The sequence below is a fragment of the Doryrhamphus excisus genome, chromosome 1 (genome assembly GCF_030265055.1).
Source record: "Doryrhamphus excisus isolate RoL2022-K1 chromosome 1, RoL_Dexc_1.0, whole genome shotgun sequence".
Lineage (NCBI taxonomy): Eukaryota > Metazoa > Chordata > Actinopteri > Syngnathiformes > Syngnathidae > Doryrhamphus > Doryrhamphus excisus.
The window spans coordinates 23,147,385-23,169,259 of NC_080466.1; the positions used below are offsets into that span (position 1 = coordinate 23,147,385).

Consider the following 21,875-nt stretch of genomic DNA (forward strand, 5'->3'; position numbering starts at 1 on the left):
CGTAAGTAGTCCGTGCTTGTGATCTGAAGGCTAGGTGTGCTATACCTCTGCTCATGGGCTGCCAAAAAATGTTAAGGAGCCTGCTTTAACCCCAACCAAAAGATGCCACTTTATTATATGTAGTAGGTACATACATTAGTCAGAATTACTGTGTCGTTATCATCTCTGAACGGTATGTGTTGGCATCCTGGTTGGGGTCTTACAAGCACCTCAAGTAGAAAATTAAACCTCCTCATCCTCGGAACCTCCTTGTTCTGTATACACCATTCATATATTGTCATGTTTACCCAATACCTGAAACTTCTTGTCACTTATGTGATGGAACATTATACCCCCCCCCCCCCCCCCACTGTTACATGAATAGCCTGCTAGAGGCTGTTATGTTATACTCAGTCATAGTATTACTTTCAGCTTTTTCAACTACTGACTTGTTACTAACTTGTCTCTCTTTCTCTCCCCTGTAGTAGGGCACTGCTGCACGAAGACATGAGAACTGATTCAATGTATCAGTGTTGCTTTTTTCCCGCAATATATTGATAAAGTGTATTTAGTGGGTGTGTGTACATATATATATATATATATATACAGTATGTGCGTGTATATGTATAAGACAGTTACTGTTTCTTTGAGGGAAGGATGACAGCAAATTCACTGTTTTCGCTCTGAAAAAAATTGCAAGGCAGACGACGTTACGGTGGGCCACTGCAATCCAGCAGAAGGTGCCAGGAGGCTCATTCCAAGTGTGCCTGACACATCTTTGCATCCCATTATATGTGCAACAGTTTCACGTGGCTGAGAAGCACCGCTGTGGAGTTAGAGCGAAAATGAGACAAAGTGATAATAAAGTGATCGCTGTGATAATGCATTTCAAGCAACCTATAGGCTTTGTGGTCAAAATTTTCTCCATATATGGCACATGTGTGCCACGTCCTAAATAGCACTCCACTCGCTCAGAGAAGGCCTCTGAAGAGCGTTTTTGTACTTATGGAGCACATTTAGTGTGATGTGCTGTATTGCTTGGCACACACAACCATTGTTCGAAAATGCACTTTATTCACCCTGAAAAAAATTGTGAGCAAAGGATGTTACTGCGGCTCATAGTGAGCCAGCGGAAGGTCCCAGGAGGCTCATTCCAAGTGTGCCTGATGCAGCTTTGCATCCCCTCATATGTGCAGCAGGTTCTCGTGGCTGAGGAGCACCGCTTTTTTTTTCCACAAAATCAATTACTTTTTGGGGCTATGAATACCGAATCAGTCTATTCTCAATAGAGCATATGTATACAGTATGTGTCTGCGTATATACTGCATAGATAGCATATCCGTTGTATATGAACTTTAATAGAATCATTAAATTATTGTATTCATTCAAACCAAGTACTCCTGAATGAAAACACACAGCAACAATTCCTTGATAATACTGTGTCTAATTTAATCAACAGAGAATTCACAGCTAAACAAGACAAAAAATCAATGCCACTTTCAACAAATATATAAATCAATGCCTCCTTCAACATATTGTGTATATATCATTTTGTTGTTATGTTCAATTGAAATGTATAAACCATTCTCAACCCAGATCACTACATCTATAAATAGAAAGTACTAGCTTATTACCTAGTAATTGAATTCACATTATGACTAACACACAAATGGTGTGAAATTGCTCCAGTATATTACAGTCACACAATTATTTCCTTCAGTCGAATGACGCAACCATGCCTCCTTCATTGCATAAATACTTTTGAATATGACAACGTACCTGTGTTACAAAATAACACAAACATCTAAAATTCATTTGATTGATTCGATTTATTATATGGACATATTTTTAAAGTGCTTTAGTCAGTGCCGTCGTGGCAACGGCTTATTTGGTTTAGTGCACTTGAAATGAAAGTGAAAGGAAATGGCCACCTGACGTCAACTTGGAGCAAAACTGTCAACATTTGCATTTGCAAAAAAATGCAATAATCCAGAAAATATGGAAAATTAGGGGAAAGTTAAAATATACAAAACTATTAAATCAGGAGCGCACCAGTTTCTTGGGAAAAACGTGAGGGTTGACAGAGATTACCGACACAGTGTTCTCGAAGACCACATGAGGCCCCCCAAGACTGCTTCTCATTCAGGTTTTCAGTTGATAATGTGAGAACAATAGTAAGAAATTCATTCTGAAATATATTCTGAAATGTGCCTTGTGGATACCAGCAGTTTGCTAAAGTTCTTGCTAATGTAAAACAACCATATTCAGCATGTGTTGGTTGAAATAAGCCATGAAAATGAATGTCGGAAAAATGGGTAGCCATTTTCATTCTGTAAAAGTAGCTCTGACAAAAACAACAACAAAGAGTCATGTGCTCTGTCTAAACAACACAAATAAGGATTCTGTTTGCATAGTCTCAAAGTCACCGCCAGTCCCATGGAGTAAAGGCTTGATGAGTTGACCTGATCCCGGATCTGTGTGAGGGAAGAATGAACAGCAGCCAGAACAAGCCAAGGCTACCTGGACAGCAGAAAAGCAACACATTTTATTCTTGTAAAACTACAGCTGTTTTTTTTATTTACTATTCCGGTTTTCTTCTCATCGGAAAATTCGTAATTTTCTTCTCTTTAATCCCATTATTATAACATTATTACTTTTCCCCAAGCTATTTTTTCAAAAATGACGTTAACTTTATGTTAAGTTTAAAAAAAAAGATGTGTTTTGTTTTTATATTTTCTGAGTGTGCCATGCCAAAAATAAATACATAAATTAATTGATAAAGTTAAAACAAAATTAATTATAAAATATAATATAAATACAATAATTTAAACATTCAGGAATTTACGAGGCTGTGATTGCTGTACACTGTGCATACTCAAACATACAAATTACACACATTTTTTCAAGAAATGATTAATAGTGACCTCTCTCTGAGGGGCAAATGTGGGTTGCTGAGAAAGGAGAGCTGCTGCTCCAGACTGCAGACACGGAAAGCCAGGTAGCACGATGACAGGATGAGGAGAATAATCCTGCAGAGACAAGCCAACCATTTACTAAATGAAATTGGGAAAGGATCATGTTTCAGGAAAAACACTCTGAAACTATCACGACTACGAGAAGACCTTTTCAAAATTGCGACAAGCAACATTGCTGAATTGAACAAGCCATTTCATCAAATATGGTGCCAATAGTAGTCAATGCTTAACACGGCAGACTTCTGTAACTTTAATCTAAACTACATTTGTGGGCCAAGTTTAAAGGTGACCTACTATGCTTTTTCCCTTTTTCTGACCTATAAGTTAGAATGTTGTAGTCTTCTGTTGAACAATGCCAAAGTTTCAGATAATGAGGTTTGCACATTTGGAAGTGAGCCCTGAAAGAACTTTGGGATGGCGCTGAGCGTTTGGTTTCAGAGGGCGTTGCAAAACCGTTCCTTGTCACAGAAGAGTGGGCTTCCTTATGGCCGTGGCTGTAGGCAGGATACACTCTCAGCCCCTGCCCAAGCTCGGTTTCCCCCCGCTCCCACCAAGCTCTGCTTCTCTGTTTACGAGGCCAGCTCAGGTAGAAGTTATTGGAACAAGAACATTATTTTCATCTGTCGCACGGCATTTCGCACGAAACTATTTCTGTGAACATGAAATATTCGCCAAACTGCCAGAAGCAGCTCACTCTCGCCTGGAAAGGTGCATTCATGTCAGACACACTGTGCATCAACATTGGTTTGAGAGAAACACAGTGCCTGGAATATGGTCGTCCCGCAAAAAAACATGTAAATACCACATTTCCACTATGAAAGATGAAAATATTGTCACCCTTTTCACTTTTTTTTTAAATCAAAAAACAAATATAACACCGCAAATGAAACCAGTGTAAGATTGCAACGTCCATACTGAGAAAGGTGTAATATTTGAACATAGCCATCCAGTGTTTGATGCGGCAACTGTGCAGGTGTACCTAATGTTGTGGCCAGTCAATGCGACAGTCAATCCATTACCAATGTATGTGGACGGCCAACTAAAAATGAACAAAATTCTTATATTGTAAGGAGCATGACTGTTTTATGATGATGTCATGGAATAAGACAAAAATACATTCATTTTCTAAAGTTTATCCTCACGAGGGTTGTGGGGGTGCTGCAGCCTAGCCCAGCTGTCTTCGGGCGTGAGAAAGAAAAAGAAAAAAAAAAAAGAAAAGCTGTCATGCTACCCTGATGCACTGACAGCCACTAGTCAGCCGTCTGGTCAAATGCACCGTACATTATGAGACAAGTTTACCAAGTAACTTGACATACAAACCAAAAGAGAGATGAGTTGAAGAAAATCTAATAATGAGGAGGCAGTGAGACCAACACAACACAAGCTGTCTTGAACTTGAACTAGGTCTTAACTCGGAAGAGGCAGTCGCCGTGTGTGAATGGCCAATCATAGAGCGTCAATGAGCATTTTCTTTAAACATGAATACGTAAGTCTGGTGTTGTATGTGATCGTTGAGAATTTATCTTTCATTATTTTTCACGAGCTGTGTGAAGTTGGTGATTCATGCCAACTTGGCAAATCGGGAAATGATCTGTCAGCCTTGTTGACTATATTTTTCTTAAAAGCAGTTTTACAACTGACCTCCAGCCAAACCAGCCGAAGGTTGATGCTAATTGGTGGATTAGATCAGAGAATACCTGAATGGATTATAATCATTTCACCGGAGTAATAGATAGATGAATACAGGCGCATAATTTGCACAGGGCGATATGGGGGTCATCGACCCCCAAAAACCAGATCCAGCCAACATAACCTACCGAATAGAATCACATCATTACAAACAGGCAATCATTTTAACCCCCCCAATGGTAGACCCAAAGTTGGGTATATGAAAGCTGCAACAGCGGCAACAGCGACAGTCAATGATGAAGCCTGAGTATGTTTGACATATGAGGAAGAGTATCAGCAGTGGATCAGACGTTTTGGTGATACGGATGATATACTGAGCCTGGTGACATCATAATATGCACACTAGATGAGTCCCTAACTTTCTAATGTACAGTATCTTTATCTCTAACCATGCTCAAGCTTTTCAAAGAGTAACGTCAAAAGTAAAAGAAAAAAAACGCCTAAAGGGTTAAAGAAAGTTAAAAATAATACATTCTCTTGTTGCCAACTTTGCATTACAGCGGTTGTAGACAGAAGTGATGTAATGCCACATAGTAAACATCAGGAGGCTTCAGTAGACTTGCTCATTTCAAGTATTGGCTGGTGATGTTTTCATACTGCAGCAAAATATGGTATTCAAGTAAAAGTGCTATACTAATATCCTGACATCGTGCTCCTGTTGACATGTTGTGCTCCAGTGTCTGACCGTTCCGGGTGGCCGTGAATGCATCAGGCGTGTTGTGGTCAGGGAACCTAAGAAGAAGCAATGTTGCGATTGTTGTTACTGCCGTGGTTTCGGCCGACATTTATTGTTTTGCAATAAAAAGCTTGTTATTGACCACAGTCGTGTTATTTCCATAGCGTCGGCAATGCATAATACACGCATCTTCTTGTATGATATAAGTACAAAATCAATTATTTAAAATATACCCATAGTAAAAGGTACTTGGTACTTCTTAAGGGAGGAAGTCTCTTGTGTATTCAAACACAGAAAAGAAAATGTGGCAATGTGTTTTTTTATTTCACTTGAACATGCATCAGATTCCAATTGAGTGCATCCCATAATCAGTTACCAGTTCCACATGTCCAAAAGGAGTAGGAAGAAGCAAAGCTTATTAAATCCTACCCCTCCATCTGGTACTTTTACAATCACTAACTGTTACATTTGTTCACTTCCTGCTTTCCTAATATAATTTTTTTGTGTTAGCTCTGTATCCATACTGACATCCTGATAGTAATTCCTTCTCATTAATAAATGTATCCAGCCTATTGTTGAGTAGCTTCTCAATAATTTTGAAGAATTGTGGTAGTAAGGAGACTGGCCGATAGTTTGTAAATTGGTGTTTGTCACCGTTTTTAAAAATTGGTACAACCTTAGATGTAAAATAAATTACTGATGTACATAAGCGGTTCTATGCTCTCGTTGACTACATTGTTCGATTCCATTACAATCAGTTGATGTTTTTGCTTTACAATTTTGAACAATTTATATGATTTCCTTTTTAGTTACATCGGTCAGAAACATAGAATTAGGATTCCTTTTGTTTCATTCCTTTCCTCGGTTGTCCTTTGTTTCGGAATCCCTTCTTCTAGTTTGGGACCAATATTGACAAAGTAGTTATTGAACTTTTCAACTGTCTCATCCATATCATCATTAGAGGTGTTTCCCACCATGAAATAATTAGGCTAGTCTGTCTTCTTGTTACTTTTCCTGATAATACTATTTAGTGTGCCCCAGATTGCTCCAATATTGTTTTTGTGCTTGTCTAGTAGTTGGCTGTAATATTCCTTCTTTCGCACACCTAGGATTGTAGTCAACTTATTTTTATAAGTATTGTATGTTCTTTCTGATTCTTTAGTCTGTTGAACGATGAATTTCCTTTTATAGTGTGTTCTTCTTCTTGCAAGCATTAGTAAGGCCTTTTGTCATCCATGGCTGGTTGTTTTTCTTTTGCTTCTTTGACTTTTATCTCCAGGGACAGTTCTTATCGTACAGCTTCATATAAGTATGTAGAAAGTGTTCATATGCTTCATCCACGTGTTTGGCACTGGACACACACTCCCAAATTTGTTCTTCTAGATCCTTCTTGAAAGCGTTGACTCTGTCCTCTGAACGTAGTCTTTGGACAGTCTTTGTAGCCTCCATTGGTCGTTTGTTGTAATGATGGTTATAAATTGTGAACACTGGAAGATGATCACTGATGTCTTTGATTAGCAGGCCACTAGTGGTTTTGTTATCAAAGTCATTGGTGAATATATTGTCAATTAGAGTGGCACAATGGTTTGTTACTCTACTTGGTCTGGTCATTTTGGGAAACATCCCCTTGGATCTCCGCATAGTTGTGGTTGCCAGGCAACACCTCTTACGACTGTCTTTGATATTTAGGGTTCGCTGTTATAGTGAATATAGTCTCCCACCACTCGATGTTACAGCCCGGAATGTCCCCACGAATGTTCAGAGATGTTATGGAGGGTAAAAGCAGCCACCAGCTAGCTAGCCACCAGCTTGCTAGCTAGCCTTGTAACGGCTGTCAACGCCTTACAGTTTGTTGATGTAGTGAGTTCAGACCTCACTTGTCCTGAATTAAGACAGAGTTGCCACAGGGTTCTCAGCAGAGTCATTCCAGGTGCTGACACGAGTAATGGTCGGTAATGTTCCCAACAAAAACTTTAAAAAACATTAAAACTCTGGCAGCAAAGCCCGTTAATGAAGCCTTTATGAATTAAAGACAAAACTATAAAAAAAATATTCATCTTCTACAGAATATATAGCCAAATGGTTGCCCTCCCCAATCATTCACCGTTCTTTCCAGGGGCTTTTTTGTACTTTTGATTCATATTTTTGATCTTCTCAGTTACAGATACAATTTCTAATGTAATTTTAAATTGAATAAACTGAATCATTGAATAAACTATATATGCATTATTCCACATATTATGATATTACGTATGTACATAATATTATCTTCTCTATAATTCAAAAATGAACACAGAAAGCGAACAAATTGTATTTTGAAGTCATGAATTGAAAATAACTACAAGCTGATTTATGTTTGCATGTTAGCGCCAATCAAGAACTGTATCTGTCATACTCAGCAATCATAATGATAATCATAATAATGTGTTGCCGAGCATGGATGTGTGTGTGTGTGTGTGTGTGTGTGTTCCGTGCACACTCACAGCAGAGTGAAGAACTTAAGCAGCTGGTATTCCATCTGGCCAAGCTCTGCCACTGGCTCTGATAAAAGGCCTTTGTCCGTCTGCAAAGCTCGCTCTGTGACACACACACACACGCTCAGCAATTATACACGTACGGCAGCATGGATGACTAGTAGAGAAACATGCCAAGAGCTCTGCCACAATAAACACATACATTACCTGTAGTTTTTTTATGGATGTGAATACTGTATTGTTAAACTATTGTCTGTCTGGGAACGGGATATCTTTGTTACATTTGTTGCATTGGAATTGTACAACAATATTATGATTGGCAACTTTTTACTTTTCGTATATAGTATTTTAAGTGACACATGTTTGTCAGATGATATTGGAAGTCACTCGTTCGGTCGCTAATACAGTATATGGATTGAATTGCATTGATTGGGCATATATTAGATATATTAGTCCATATTAGATATATATTAGATTTGTTTATTTGTAGGGGACAAACCAATTTCATAAAACACATGCTAATACATAAGTTTCAAAAAGCCACAATTAGCCAAGAGGCTATTTTTCATCTGTAGTCTATGATGTTAAAAAGGCAGCAAAATAAGACAACAATAACACAGAATGCATGGAGATTACGATAGTCAAATCAGATTCATGTTAATATTATTTTAAAGTGTTTAAGGTCCATTCATTTTCTATACTGCCTATCCCAGCTGTCTTTAGGCAGAGGCGGGGTCCACCCTGGACTGGTGGCCAGCCAATCACAGGGCACATATAGACAAACAACCATTCACACTCACATTCATACCTACGGACAATTTGGAGTGAGATACCCAAGCGGGCAATTGAACCCAGGTCTTCCCGATCTCCTGACTGTGTGGCCTCCATGCTAACCACTGCCCATCGTGCGGCTGGATAAAGTATATACTAACTATACTAACACAATCGTATTTTTACAGTCGACATAATCACAATTAGTCAACTATCTTGGTAGCCCTATTAAAGTTGTATAATATGCTCATAATAACAATATTATGAATTATGATTATTTTACACATTATTTTTTGTATACTGACTGAATTTGAACACTTTCTGCCCCCACTAGTGAGCAATGACGCTAATCACACAAAATACACAGTTCTTTTCAGTAATCAAGACTGAAACCTGTCAGTATAAAGTGTCTCAAACTCAGATGGTGGATATCTTTTTGTGATTATGTGGCTTTAATCTGCATTCCCTCAAAGCTTTTTAATACTACAAGCCTTCCCTACCCCCAGTTAGAGCTTAACGTGGTCTTACGTAAGAGAGACCGTTGTGGCCGTCCTAAAGCAGTGACTATTTTTGTTTCTCTCTAACATCAGAGAGCACATGTATACACACATACACATACACAGATACACAGATGTAGTGGGCTCTGTTCCTAGACTGTGATCTCAATTAAATTTCAATACTTAAATTACAGTATACCTAAATTAAGTCGTCATTCACCCCTTTTGCCCTTTTAAGCCCTTCTGTCCTCTCCTAGGTTAGTCTGGAAGGATAACAATCCTCTTCTCCTCACATATGTCCATGGCACTTCTTATTGCTTTTCCCTTCAGGGGTCACCAGATCAAATCAACCACCTCCTTCCTACCCTTCTTCTGCATCTGTCTCTCACACCAACTACCCTCATGTCCTCCTTCACTACATCCATAAACCTCCTCTTTGGTCTTCCTCTACGCCTCCTACCTGGCAGCATCCTTCTACCAATATATTGGCTATCTCTCCTCTGGACATGTCCCAACCATCTCAGTCTGGCCTAAAGGACTTTAAGTCCAAAACCTCAAACATGTAATGTCCCTCTGAAGTACTCCTTCCTGATCCTATCCATCCTGGTCACTCCCACTGAGAACCTTAGCATCCCCATCTCTGCTACCTCCAATTCTGCTTCCTGTCATTTCCTCTGTGGCACTGTCTCTAGACCAAACAACATGGTTGGTCTCACCACAGTTTTGTATACCTTTCCTTTCCTTTTAGCTGAAATTCTTCTATCTAGTTTTATTCTATTCACATTGGGGGCGTGTCCCCTCAGAGCTTTTTGAATGTTCACTTTCATGGTGATGCTGTTCCTTTTTTTAGCACAAGTCCAACATGTTAAAAAATAAATCAGTGTATACCAAAAAAGGAATTGATAAGCATTTTCTTGTCAACCAGTTCCACAAAATTGCATTTGGAGGAATTTCAGGAATTATTTCAGGAATCAACAGCAGCCTGGTTGCTGGAACTTTCCTCACCTTCCAGAGGTTGTTCTGACTTGAAGGCCGTGTTTGTGGCACTCAGACTGCTGCTGGAGTTCCCTAGGAGGTCAGGAAGGGAGGAGGACACAGACACCACCGAGGGCTTCCGTCTCCATTTTAACACTGACGGAAATTCATCCACCACTGGGAACTCGTCAGGGGTCGGGAATTCATCCTGGAGCAGAAAAGAATGGACCAAAAAGGAGCTTAAAATGGGATCCACATAGATCCACAATTATTCCAAATGGATCAGCTGTGAGCACATTTTGTTAAATGCTAAATGTACAATTGGGAAGAAATATTTATTTAGCTTCGGGGCTCCCCCTCGAGATGTCACTTTTCAGCCACTGCTGAAAATACAAATGAATTCAAACAAATGAATGGCAAACATACTGACTTAAGAATTCATTAGTTCATTCATAACCATGGTATTTTTAATGGCAAAGTAACATTACATAAAAACAAACAGCACCTCAACTTAAAATACCCAGCAAATAAGACAATAGAAGTGGTAGAGCTTTCTATGTGAAATAGTGGCAGAGGGCATGTCCTATCTTGACTGTGATGCCCTGCTCCTTTGCGCTACACTGGCTGTACTGTGTCTGGTGTTTGGTTTTGAGGTATCGTATCAGTTTTGTTGTGTTAAATGCAGCTTTTTCACGTTGCGTTGTGTCGGCATTGCATTGTGACCCCAGGATGCAGAGAGCAGGACCCAAATGCAGGTTCTTTTAATAATAATTGCGCTACGCAGCAGCAGAGAAACGGCAACTGGACAAACTAACAAATGATGAACCGAGAAAGGGAGAAGCATGCACCTGAACTAAATAGGGAACAGAAAGTGAGAGGCAGGTGCGTGAAACAAGTAAAGGTGTGAGCAAACGGAAAGGAAATACAAAGGATGTGGCTACAAAATAAGGGCATGGAAACAGGAACTAAGGCAGAACTAAACAAGCTGTCACAGAGGCTAACTCCTACACTGTGACGCTTTTCCTTCGCACCTCGTCAAATCCCATGTTTCCATATTTCAAACTTTGGAATTTGCAAGGTTTTTGTCATCCACTTTAAAATATCTGCACACCGCAGCCACAATCGCCCAATGAACTTCAAGCTGCTGCCGTGTTTTGCTTCGCTTGACGCCATTCAACCAATAGTGTCACTGCAGCAAAGTGATGTCATGCCATTCACGTTGCTTTTCTCTTGGTATGCATTAAAGAGGTCTCACTCTGTACCACCACATATGTCTGATCAAAAGTAGTGATAAAAAATACACATAATGTATAAATCAGAGTCCTGATCAGTAGACAACGTCTGATTATGATCAAGTTTGAAACCATGTGATCGAACCTGATCGGATCAGTATTACTATTTTGCTGCAAAATTTGGACAAGCAGTGCATGCAACTGAGATTTTCTTTTTTTTCTACAAAATAGGTTGTTTTTTCTGTAGAAAACAAATTCACCATAACTTGGTAATCACAACTCTATAATAACACTGTTAAAATGTTCAGTAGTCATATTCTACAAGTTTTACATTTGTATGTCTTTATGCTAACGTCACTTCATGTTGATCAGAAAGGATGTTGGTTCTGCTTTTTGCTACCAGACTTTTTCAACTTATGGAGTACTGTATATCTGACAACACTAGAAGAGAGTGTTGACATCTTTGCCTTCAATTCGGACTAGCGAAAGGCTCGTACTAACCAAAACAAACCAACAATAATTGCAGATAGCCGTTACAAGGCAAGCTTTAACTTCAACTTCAACTGGCGAGAGACATGAACTCATTGCAAGAATATTAAACACCAAAGGCTGTTGTAAAGCAAGCTAACTGGCTAATCGACAAACGGTGTTGTTAACAATAGCAACAATGCCCAAGAGAGAAGAAGAGGATCTGAGAGCAGCGCTAGTATCTCGGTGTGATTTACTCAGGAGTCGATGACAGACACACACAAACGAAACATATAGAATCAACACAACAATCTTGAGAGTGTGTCAAAAAGAAAATTGTAGTCAATTATTATACAAAAATATTCTAAACAGTGTTATAAGAAAGACTGCTAAGCAAGCAGACCACCTTCATTATTTCTTGGCTGGAGACTATGAAAAAATGATACGAATGAGGTAGTTGTAAATATCAGACCAAAACTGGATCTAAAATTCTGAACAAGGTAGGAAATGAATAAAACTATTACAGAAATCCTATTATATATTTTCCTTACTAATGTGACAAGAAAGGAAATTGTTGATATTCACAATAATTGCAAAGCAATTATTGAGGTAATCAACTGAGGTAATGGAAATGAAATGGAAACAATAGAAATGGTTATCAACGAGATCGTAGAACCGCTGACATATGTCAGTAAATTATGAACAATAAATTAATTTAATTTAAACTTTAATTTATGTTTAATGTATAAACTACCGACCAGTTTCCTTATGACCACAATTTTCTAAAATAGTCTAGAAGCTGTTCAGTGATTGCAATAATAATGAATAATTCCGTGAATCAGCACCTTATCGTGGTGAAGGGCTGGGAGTGCCCGGGTGATCCGAGGAGTTATGTTGTCAGGGACCTGCATCCCTGATCCTAGTAGGATCTCCCAAGGTAAACAGGTCAGAGGTGATGGGACGACCAAGAGTGATTCGGAAGACCCTTATGATGACAACAAAGAGGAGGAACCGCACCTCGCCCAGATGTGGGATACCGGGGCCTCACCCTGGAGCCAGGCCTGGGGGAGGGGCTCGCAGGCAAGCGCCTGGTGGTCGGGCCTTCACCCTGGGGCCCGGCCGGGACCAGCCCGAATAAGCCACACGGGATTCCCCCCTCGTAGACCCACCACCTACGGGGGCAAGCATAAGGGTCCGGTGCATTGTGTGTTGGCTGGCGATCACGCCTTTGGGCTGGGGAAAGGGTTCTGACTGTCATTTGTGCGTACGCGCCAAATGACAGCTCGGAGTACCCGGCCTTCTTGGAGTCCATCAGGGGGGTGCTGGAGAGCACCCCAGCTGGTGACTCCGTCATTCTACTGGGAGACTTCAACGCCCATGTGGGCAATGACAGTGTGACCTGGAGGGGCGTGATTGGGAGGAACGGCTTCCCTGATCTGAACACGTGCGGTGTGATGTTGTTGGACTTCTGTGCGAACCACAGTTTGTCCATAACTAAGACCATGTTTGAACATAGGGATGTCCCTAAGTGCACTTGGCACCAGGACACCCAAGGCCGCAGGTCTATGATCGACGTTGTAGTCGTATCATCAGACCTGCGACCGCATGTTCTAGACACACGGGTGAAGAGAGGGGCTGAGCTGTCAACTGATCACCACCTGATGAGTTGGATTAGATGGCGGGGGAGGATGCTGGACAGACCTGGGAGACCCAAACGAGTAGTGAGGGTGTGCTGGGAACGTCTGGCAGAGTCTCCCGTTCGTCAAGTCTTCAACTCTCACCTCTGGCAGAGCTTCACCTGCATCCCGGGGGAGGACAGGCATATTGAGTCCGAATGCGCCATATTCCATGCCTCCATTGCTGAGGAAGGTGATCGGAGCTGCGGCCACAAGGCGGTCGGTGCCAGTCGTGGCAGCAGGCCCCGAACCCGATGGTGGACACCAAAGGTCAGGGCCACCGTCAAGCTGAAGAAGGAGTCCTATCGAGCGTGGATGGCTTGTGGGATTCCTGAAGCAGCTGACAGGTACTGTCAGGCCAAACGGCCCGTGGCATCGGCGGTTGTCGAGGCAAAAACTCGGGTGTGGGAGGTATTTGGGGAGGCCATGGAGCACGACTTTCGGTCGGCCTAGGAGAGGTTCTGGCAAACCGTCCGGCGCCTTAGAAGAGAGAGCAGTACCCGGTCCACACTGTTTACAGTGGAGAGGGGGGCCCTACATGTGGAAAAGGCATTGGACCATGTCCCTCGCGACGTCCTCTGGGGGAGGGGGGTGCTCCGGGAGTACGGGATTGGTGACGCACTACTACGTGCCATCCGGTCCTTGTATAAACGGGACAAGGAGCCTGGTTCGGCTGGTACGCCTCCCTGGTGAGATGTTCTGGGCATGCCCAGCCGGGAAAAGGCCCCGGGGCAAGACATAGGACACGCTGGAGGGATTATGTCTCACAGCTGGCCTGGGAACGCCTTAATGTCCTCCCGGTGGAACTGGAGGAGGTGGTCCGGGAGGCCTGGGCTTCCCTACTGAGACCGCTGCCCCTGCGACCCGGACCCGGATAAGCAGAGAAAAATGGATGGATGGATGGATGGATAAATAATTTGCAACTGAAGAGAGAAGAGAATGGTTCTAGAGTCTCATAATTAGTCTCATAATTACAGAATCACTTTTATCGCAAGGACATCAACGTCAAGTTAGCAGGAGCATTTGGAGTGGGTGGAGCAAGCCCTGTGTCAAAAATAGACATTACCTTCAATTATCAAACGTGGCATCAATTATTTGTGGCTTTTTGCCATTTACTGGTGACGCTAGCAGTCACCATAAGGCGTGTCCTGGCTGGTCCACGAGCACTGCTTTGACCAAGTCGGTTATCTGAAGTTACTATAGTAACGACACAACATTCCTTATTACAAACCAGTGCACCATCCCAATGTCATTCTAAGTTAGAAAAATACTGCATATTGTTGTAAAACTTTTTCAGGACGTCAGTTTGTGAGTGAGAATGCAAATACGTATTTATAGTCGTCACTAACCAGGGATAAGGTGGGCTCCTCCATGTACTGCTTTAAACTCAGACTCTTTCCATTGACCTGCAAAGGAATACACATCAACTGACACACTGTATTGCAGAAAACTGCAATGTGTGTGTGTGTGTGTGTGTGTTGTTTTACCTGTAGGTGTGTGCAGATTCTACGAAGGACGTCGTACACGCTGTCTCTTGACAGAAGTGACACAAATACATACTGGGAAAGGAAAAACAAGATAAACAATATCACAAATAGCTATAATATATATAATGTTGTCTTATTGGAAATACTACATGACATGCAATTAAAGACAATGTGTTATTCTCATACTCTAGTAATCTTTGTTACATGAAAAAACATCATTTTCTTGTGAAAACAAAACGTTATGTATCCTAGTCTAGAAGTCCATGATATATGCCATGCATAAATGGGTGAGAGCTAAAACTTCTCTAAATCATTTAGGCAAATAACACTTCTTGGGATGAAAAATATTTAATCTGGGGCACAAAGAGTACATTTTTAATCATATTCTTTCAATAGCAATCAAGCATGAGAGGTCGTAGACAGGATTATATAAATCCCTCCTCAGAACTTGATTTCCTAAAAAGAAATATTGTGTTTTCACATTTGTTCATGAAAATGTGAAACAATATTCTAAAAACCAGAGTGTTCTTGTGGTGAACGTGAAGACCATGAGACTATTTTAGCCAAAAAAATAACGTGACGCTAGACACTACAAAGCTAGAGCAGGGGAGTCCAAACTTTTTCCATTGAGGGCCACATGTTGAAAACTGAAAGGATGCAAGGGCCAGTTTGGTCATTTGTGAAGCAACACGTCTATATGATATGAAGTTATATACTCTATTCGGTGTACTTTAATATATGTTGTGGTTGCAGAAGAATAAGGTTTTGTGGGCGTGGGGTCCATTCATTTGTCATTTGCAAGTAGTTTTGCATCCTTTTGATTGTAAAACTATAATTATTGTCTATAAAATGTGCGAACATTTTTAGGTTTCTGGAACAGGTGAATTGGATTCAGATTCTTTTCTGTGGGAATTTCTGCCTTAGTTAGAGTCCTTTTTGGTTTTGAGTCGGACTTCTGAACGTATTAGTGATGTTAAGAAGGCACCACTGTATTGCAATGTTATTCGTTCCTCATTAGTTTGCTAGTTAAATTCTACTTTTAGAGTAAAACACAGCCATTTGTGGCTCACAGGCTGCACTTTGTACACCCCTGGGTGAGAGATATTTGTGTGTAGTACACATTTAAACCTTTGATCAGCAAAATTTCTGTTTTGTTGGCCACTGACTTTTGGACAGTACATTTTAATATCCAGTATATAATACTGTAAAAATAATAAACATCTTGTAAAGAATGAAAGGCCACTGGGAGTTAATGTGTAACATGAAATTCAAAGCATTTGACCTTGAGCAAGTGAAGATAACATTTGAAAGTACTGTATGTACTTTCAAAGGAGCTCAAGGCTCCTTTGTTATTGGGCAACAGCACATTGTAGAAATACAATTCCACAAGACAAAACAGGAAAAATGCAAAAAGGAACACTGTAAAGAGGAAAAATTGTAATGTTGGAACTACTAATCTAGCACAAAGGTTTGTCTTTAAGTGGTGTGAAAAGTGTTTGCCGCCTTTTGTCACATTTGAATGTTTCAGATGATGAAAATGTTATATTAAATATCCACGCAATGACAACACCACTGAACCCAAAAAGCATTTTTAAAAAGACAACTTTTAGGGAGAAAAAATACCCAAACCTCCATGGCCTGTGAGAAAATGTGATTCCCTAAAGCTAATAACTGGTCGGGCCACCTTTAGCTGCAACAACTGCAATCAAACATTTGCAATAACTTGAAATGAGTCTCTTACTCTTACAGTTACAGTGCTGTGGAGGAATTCTGGTCCACTCATCTTTGCAGAATTGTTGGAATTCAGCCACAGTGGAGGCATTTCCAGCATGAACTGGCAGCATCTTGTTCAAATTCAGGCCAGGACTTTGACTACGAGGCCAAAGTCATCGTTTTGTTTTTCTTCAGCCAATCAGAGGTGGATTTGTTGGTGTGTTTCCCAAGAAGCCTCGTTGGATTCAGCTTGAGGTCACCAATAGATGGCCACACATTATACTTCAGGAAGTTTTTTGTAAATAGTAGAATCCGTTGTTCCAGCAAGTCTTCCAGGTTCTGAAGCAGCAAAACAGCCCCAGACACCACACTACCACCACCATATTGAACTGGTTACTTTCTCAAGTTACTTTTACGGCAGATGCAATGGGACACGTGACAAAGATAAGTGAGAACCACTGTGCTGCGACTTATGTGCTATATGTGACCAAACAAATGATGATTTTTACAATATGCTGAGGACCAATAAAAAACAAACTTCAGACGTTGAAAGTCAATGTTTGCAGACTTGGTGACGTGCTGTTGGTTTATGAAGAAAGCAAAATGTCGCTGTGGTGATGGAATAATAGCCTCCCCTTGACCGTGCTAGGCTGCTGTTATCTGTAGCCCTGTTCCTTCCATCACACCTCGCCTTGGAAGGCGCATGCATACCTCGCTAATCACCAGAAACATTTCAATTCTCGGTGACTGTGACGGAAGTTTTTACCTTCTGGCCAGTGTCTGTGGTGATAGCCAAGCCGTTGGGCACCAGGCCAGCTGTTTTGTGCTTCTTCACCAGCCGCACAGAGACAACAGGGATGGCCACCTTACACAAGATGGACACACACAAATAAAATCAATGATGTGTTGAAATGGATGATTCTTTTTGAGTCAAAGCTACGTGAATAAGAAGCTACTCAGATACCAGGAGAGGTTCAGGTTCAAGGAAATGGTCACATCACAACATTACACACCAAAGCACTGTGGAATTCCACACACTTTTTGTAAGTGCTAGGATAGCTTGTACCAGTACTTCGACTTATAGTACCTTGATATCTTTGCCGAAAAGGTTGGCATAGAAACATAGCCAATTTCTTGAAATGTAGAGCCTGCCTTGGAGGAGGATATCTCTGAGAAGAGCACAGGAGTACACTGAGGACACAAGACACAGAAAATATTGTTCTTCATTTCATTGAAAAAGAAAAGCAAAGGCTTACTACAAAGTGATAACCTACTAGCCAGCGTTAATATGTTACACTTTCAAATTAATGGACAAATATTTTTGGAATTGGAGTGCAAACACGATATAGTTAGTAGGGGGGCCAAATTTCATCATGTTTTAATCTGGCAAGTTAAAGTGTGACAAGATGTCTCATTTGGAGAACAGCTGTAACAGAGAACAGGGTACCAGAAGTCGCTCAGACTGTGAAGTATGACATCGCTGCTATGTAAGATCATACAGTAATATGTATGTGTGCAAAGCATTATTAAAAACATGTGGACCCAGCAAAAGTAATAGTAGTAATAGTAAAAAAAAAAAAAACAACACAGCAAAAAGGCATATTGTAATTAGAAAAAGCAATAATGTTGATTAACTTATTAATTAATGTTGAACAATTAACTATCAGTATCACTTAACGCAGGGTCTGGTGACCCATAGCGCATCGAATACGGGACACTCCCTGCACACTGTGAATCCGGAGATGTTTAATCATGTACAATTTCAGCCAAACTGCATGCATGTGATTTATAGAATGAACTAATCATGGAGCTATGCATTTGTAAGAGGCTACAAAAGACCAATGAAATGTTAAGGTACGTATCGGTGCAGCTGAATGAATTAGAATGAAATGTATCCCCATTGTGATTTTTTAAATCACTGCTCAAAAAGAGATATATATCTGAAAATGGGCAGAAAACCACAGAAAACACATCTCATTCATGTCAAATGTACAGCATACATGAACCACCGTGTAGAAAGCCCACAATTTAATTTAAAATTTCTTTTGTAATAACTCTAATATACACTCCCGCTCAAAAGTTTGGGATCACTTGGAATTTTTGGGGGCCAGTCTGAGTGCAGGAGTTGATAAATCTCACCTGGCGAAATTTAATTCAACTTTGTGAAAATGCTATCGCATCATATAATGTGTTGATTCCTTTACTTCCTGAGGAGGAACCAAATAAACAAAATGAATGGCTTGCCAGCATCATGAAATATGGTAACACGTTTGAAGAGGATGTTAAAAGGTGGCTGAAGCTGAGGAGCCACAGCAAAATAACAGCCTTGGTCAATCAGATGCTGCTGCAGTCAGTGAAGAAGTGCTTCATTTTCCAACTGAGGATGAACATCAAGCACCAACTCAGGCTGTGTCCATAATCATGACAAAGGACATGCACGATAACATAAAACCAAGTGACAGTGTATCAAATGTGTGAAGCAAGAACTCTCTGCTGCTTCTTCTGCACGTCTTAAAGCTGAGGCTGATTTGGCAGCTTTAATGGCAAGACAGAAACTACTGAAGGACAAACAGGAACTGGAGGAGCAGGAGGAACAATAAGGCGAAAGAAAGAGCAGTTAAATTGGATGAGAACATTGCAGTACACATGGCTAAATTAAATGTGCTATGATCTCAGAGCATCTTAAGTGGATAGGGTTCCTTATCCAAGTGCTCTGATGGAAGGAACTCTTACCTGGAGAAAGGAAAATCTAAACCAAAAGCTATCAATGCTAATGCAAAAACATTTATTCCACAAATGTCACTGAAACAAGGCCAAAGGAGATAGCTCAGTTCCTTTATTCCAGAATGAAATAACTACGCTTTTGATACAACAGCAATGCCTGTCATCATCAAAGAGAGATTCCAATTTTTGATGGCGATCCATTAAAATATCAAACGTTTATTAAAGCTTTTGGGAATGATGTGGAAAGAAACACGCAGAGTTACAGTACTACGCTGTACTAGCAATACGCTAGAGGTCACCCTAAGGAACTGGTTAGAAGCTGCCAGCATTTTAACCCAGAGGATTGCAGAAAACAGATTTTTGTGTGGTCTCTTAAATCCAAATGTTCCTCAAATTCCTCCAAAGGCAAAGTTAAAGGACTCTGATCAAGCCAAAGGGAAATCAGAGAAAGCAGGGGACTTGGTGTCAAGTGGTCTCACTGGGGCTGGTGATCATGATTGAAAACTTCCCATAGTTTCCGTACAAGTTAAGTGGAAGAAGGGCAGCAAGATTATTATAACCTATGCTTTCTTGGATAAGGGAAGTATAGCAGTATTTCCTCACAGGAAAGAAGGCACTTATTCTCTTGCGGACCATGGGCCAAGAAAGGGTAGTGAGCAGCCATATTGTGTCAGGACTGGAGGTGGCTGGCTTAAACTGCGATCAATTCTGTGATCTGCCCAAAACTTTCACACATGAGTATATGCCCATCCACAGTGGGAACATTCCAAGACAGAGGGATCTGGAGGGATGGCCACATTTGAAACATGTTCATTTGCCTGAGGTGGATGCGGGGATTGAACCGCTGATTGGGACAAATGTTCCCAAGGCTTTGCAACCATTGCAAGTCATTCCTAGTGTAAATGGTGGGCCCTATGCAATTAGGTCAATGCTGGGCTGGACTGTAAATGGACCTCTAAATGGAGAAAGTGAGGAAGCAATGGATCGTGAGCAGCCAGAGTTATCTGTGAACAGAGTGTCAGTTGTGAATTTGGATGAACTTTGGCAGCAGCAGTTCAAAGTGGATTTCCCCGAATGTAGTGTGGATGAGCAACCTGGAATGTCAAGAGAGGATCGGAAGTTCATGGACATAGTTAGAAACTCAGCAAAGCAAGTGAATGGCCATTACCAGATCAGATTACCATTAAGGAATGAGGAAGTCAACATGCCAAATAATACGATAATTGTTGCGCAACGTGCAAAACACCTGAAGAGGAGGCTTCTGAAGGACTCATCATTCCATGCAGAATATACAGCCTTCATGAATGATCTGGTTGCCAAAGGTTATGGCAAAAACCGCTGTGATGGCAAGGTTTGGTATATCCCATCATGGCGTCTATCATCCAAAGAAGAGGAAAATCAGAGTCGTTTTTGACTGTGGAGCGAGTTTCCGAGGAACATCTCTTAATGCTGAGCTCCTACAAGGACCAGACCTGACCAGTTCAGTGAGGTAAGGGTACCAGCTGAAGACGCAGATTTGTTGAGATTTCTCTGGTGGCCTGATGGGGATTTAAATCAAGAACTTCAGGATGATCTCTTCGGGGCAACTTCGTCTCCCAACTGTGCCAATTTTGCTCTCAGGAAATGTGCAGAAGATAATAAGGAACAGTTCAGCCAAGAAGTGATTGATAAGGTCCTACATTGCTTCATACATTGTTTCTACATTACATGTTGATGATTGTCTGGTGTCGGTGGCTTCAGAGGAGGAACCTGTATCTCTCCATCACGACCCAAAGGGTGGTTTCAAGCTTAGGAAGTGGATAAGCAACAGATGTGAGGTTATGGTTGCCATACCTGAGAGTCACAGCACAGCTGCACCATTTCTGTGATGCAAGTGAAGGTGGCTACGGGGTAGCGACTTACCTGCTGTCACGTAACAAAGACTCAGGTACACAGTGCTTTTGTCATGGGAAAGGCTAGGGTGGCTCCACTTAAGTCTGTTAGCATCCCTCGTATGGAGCTAATCGCTGCCACGATGGTGAGCCGTGTTGATGTCCTCTGGAGGAAAGAGCTACATTAGGATCTACAGGATTCCGTGTTTTGGACAGACAGTGCATCTGTGCTCAAACATATTAAGAATGAGACTTCCAGGTTCAAAGTTTTTGTTGCCGACAGGGTCTCAGAGATTCTCAAAGTTTCACTGTCTTCTCAATAGAGGTATGTAGACACTGCAAGTAATCCAGCAGATCCTCCAGAGGCTTGAAGTGGATGCATTCCTCAAAATTCTCCAGGCTCCAACAAGGCAAAAATATTAAGGGCCATAGCCACATTTATAAACTCTGCCCACTGGTCGAAGATGGCGTTCTCAGAATTGGTGGTCGACTGAGCAGGTCTTCTATGCCTGCAGAGGCGAAACATCCCATTATATTTGCCAAAGATTTCCATATCTCAGACATTATTCTAAGGCATATTCACCAGGAAGTGGGACATGGTGGCCGTAACCACATGCTAGCCAAACTGCGGGAGAAGTATTGGATCACTGGGACTAGTACAGCCATGA

At 41.1% G+C, this 21,875-nt stretch overlaps 1 protein-coding gene across 7 annotated transcripts in view; it reads right to left on the reverse strand.

Moving 5' to 3' along the window:
- Positions 1-1,304: 1,304 nt before the first annotated feature.
- Positions 1,305-21,875, reverse strand: part of LOC131131959 (GRAM domain-containing protein 2A-like) — a 43,081-nt gene continuing 22,510 nt past the window's right edge. For 2 of the 7 annotated variants that reach the window (XM_058077094.1, XM_058077061.1), the window contains 9 exons: positions 17,700-17,803; positions 17,379-17,477; positions 14,900-14,971; positions 14,762-14,818; positions 10,067-10,244; positions 7,803-7,896; positions 5,329-5,375; positions 2,904-3,008; positions 1,316-2,499 (listed from right to left, as the gene is read on the reverse strand). In XM_058077094.1, the coding sequence (XP_057933077.1) occupies positions 2,402-2,499; positions 2,904-3,008; positions 5,329-5,375; positions 7,803-7,896; positions 10,067-10,244; positions 14,762-14,818; positions 14,900-14,971; positions 17,379-17,477; positions 17,700-17,803 (854 nt within the window). In that variant the 3' untranslated portion in view covers positions 1,316-2,401. Of the gene's footprint in view, positions 2,500-2,903; positions 3,009-5,289; positions 5,376-7,802; positions 7,897-10,066; positions 10,245-14,761; positions 14,819-14,899; positions 14,972-17,378; positions 17,478-17,699; positions 17,804-21,875 lie in introns of those variants that run through there. The other 5 variants (XM_058077044.1, XM_058077085.1, XM_058077053.1 and 2 more) reach the window with 5 other exon arrangements.